At 43.1% G+C, this 1,713-nt stretch overlaps 1 protein-coding gene across 2 annotated transcripts in view; it reads left to right on the top strand.

Moving 5' to 3' along the window:
* Positions 1 to 625, top strand: part of LOC143029724 (troponin C-like) — a 17,343-nt gene extending 16,718 nt beyond the window's left edge. For both annotated transcript variants that reach the window (XM_076192592.1, XM_076192590.1), the window contains one exon: positions 170 to 625. In XM_076192592.1, the coding sequence (XP_076048707.1) occupies positions 170 to 195 (26 nt within the window). In that variant the 3' untranslated portion in view covers positions 196 to 625. The remainder of the gene's footprint in view (positions 1 to 169) is intronic.
* Positions 626 to 1,713: the final 1,088 nt, after the last annotated feature.

Raw genomic sequence — 1,713 nt, 5'->3', positions numbered from 1 at the left:
CTCATAACTCATTGTAAGAACTTTATGACCTCAAGAGTTAAACGACTGTTTATTCGTTGCTGCCAATCGACTCTATTCAACTCAGGGAAGTCCCCTCCGCCCACAGCGCGGGAGCCTGTCATGATAAACTTCTATTTTATATTATTTGTTATTTTTCTTTTTTTTACAGAGTTTATGGAGATGATGACTGGGTAGACCACGGGTCACACTTCTTCAGGATGTTCCTCCTCCACCTCCCACCATCTCCCTCCATTCCCAGCCCTCCATGTCTTCCCTGCCTTCCTCCGCCACCCTCCGCCGATGCCGCAGATCGACGACACAATCACCATCACTACTTCTCCATCACTTCCTACATCCTTTCGGCACTCAATCTCCTTCTCCTTCTCCTCCTCCTCCCTCTCCTCTTCCTCCTCCTTTTCCTCTTCTTCTCCCTCCTCCTCTGCCATCTCCTCCTCCTCCTTCTCTTCTCCTTCCTTCTTTTTGAACTATCGTGGGCAAAAGTTTGTCCTTTTTCTTTTATGTTTGATAAAAACATTGCACTGAGATTTTTGTTATATGTTTATGTACAGTTAATTCTTATTACTGTAAAATAATGATAAAATAAAAGTTATTTTTGCAAGAGAAATTGTATTAATACAACAATGTTTTAAAACTTCGGGATTTAATGAAAAATAAAAATCATTGAGTGTGCCAACACCTTTGGCCGCGATAGTTATATGTAATATCTTCGTCAATGAATTTTGTACATTAAAATAAAAAAGTTGTTTATGTATCCTTGATAGTGTAGTGGCTACATATGCTCAGCAAAGAGTTTAACGTGTGTGTGTTTGTGTGTGTGTGTGAGTGCGTGATGTGTGTGTGTGTGTGTGTGTGTGTGCGTGTGTGTGTGCGTGGTGTGTGTGTGTCTGTGTGTGTGTGTCTGCGTGTGCAGTCTTGGAGCCAAGAGTGAGGCTAACAGGGAGTAGAAGTGAGGAGGAGGGAGAGAGAACTGAAAAGGAAGATGGTGGAACAGAAACGTGAGAATGGGACGAAAAATTTGTGAAAACTGACAAAAATTAGAAGAAAGAGCGGAGGGCGGGTGGGTGGGTGGGTGTTAAGGAGATATGTGGGGTGATAGAAACGGAATTGGGGGGGGAAGTGTAGTGAGAAAATGAAAGTGGCTGGTGATGATAAGGGGAGAGTATCTGAGTGTAAGCAAGGAGAGAGGGAGAGTAGGGTACTACACTAAACTTTCTAGAATTCTCTCTGCAAATGACGCAACAAGGATCCCCCATCGTTCTTTAGTCTTTTGTGGTCCAATCTATAACGTTTTAATGATTTTCGTAGCGATAACCAGCGTTTCTATTCTCGGATTAAAATAAGTGAGAGATTGAGGGATGGCAGTACATGTTAGGGAGAGTAGAATCTGAAAGTGATCAGCATTTATCTCTGAGCAGAGATTGGATTCCAACCTAGAAGTCGGGTGGGTTTGGAACTATCCTAGCAGGCAATTCAGGGTGAGGAGGGGTAGGGGAGAGGGGAGAAGAGGGTTTGTGGACCTGGAGAAGAACATCAAACAATGTAAACAGGGAGGGGAAGGTAGTGGGGAAGGATGGAAATAGAAATTATAAATAGGGAGTTCAGTTTATGAAAGTTGATCTTCATATTGTATAAGACTAATACAGGTCTGAAATGCTTCTCCGTCACTCAGGCCACTCCGTCACTCAGGACATG

Source organism: Oratosquilla oratoria, chromosome 11, assembly GCF_046742065.1.
Source record: "Oratosquilla oratoria isolate Oo_2021 chromosome 11, ASM4674206v1, whole genome shotgun sequence".
Lineage (NCBI taxonomy): Eukaryota > Metazoa > Arthropoda > Malacostraca > Stomatopoda > Squillidae > Oratosquilla > Oratosquilla oratoria.
The sequence above is the reverse complement of the archived record's forward strand: the minus strand, read 5'-3'. Positions and strand labels throughout refer to the sequence as shown.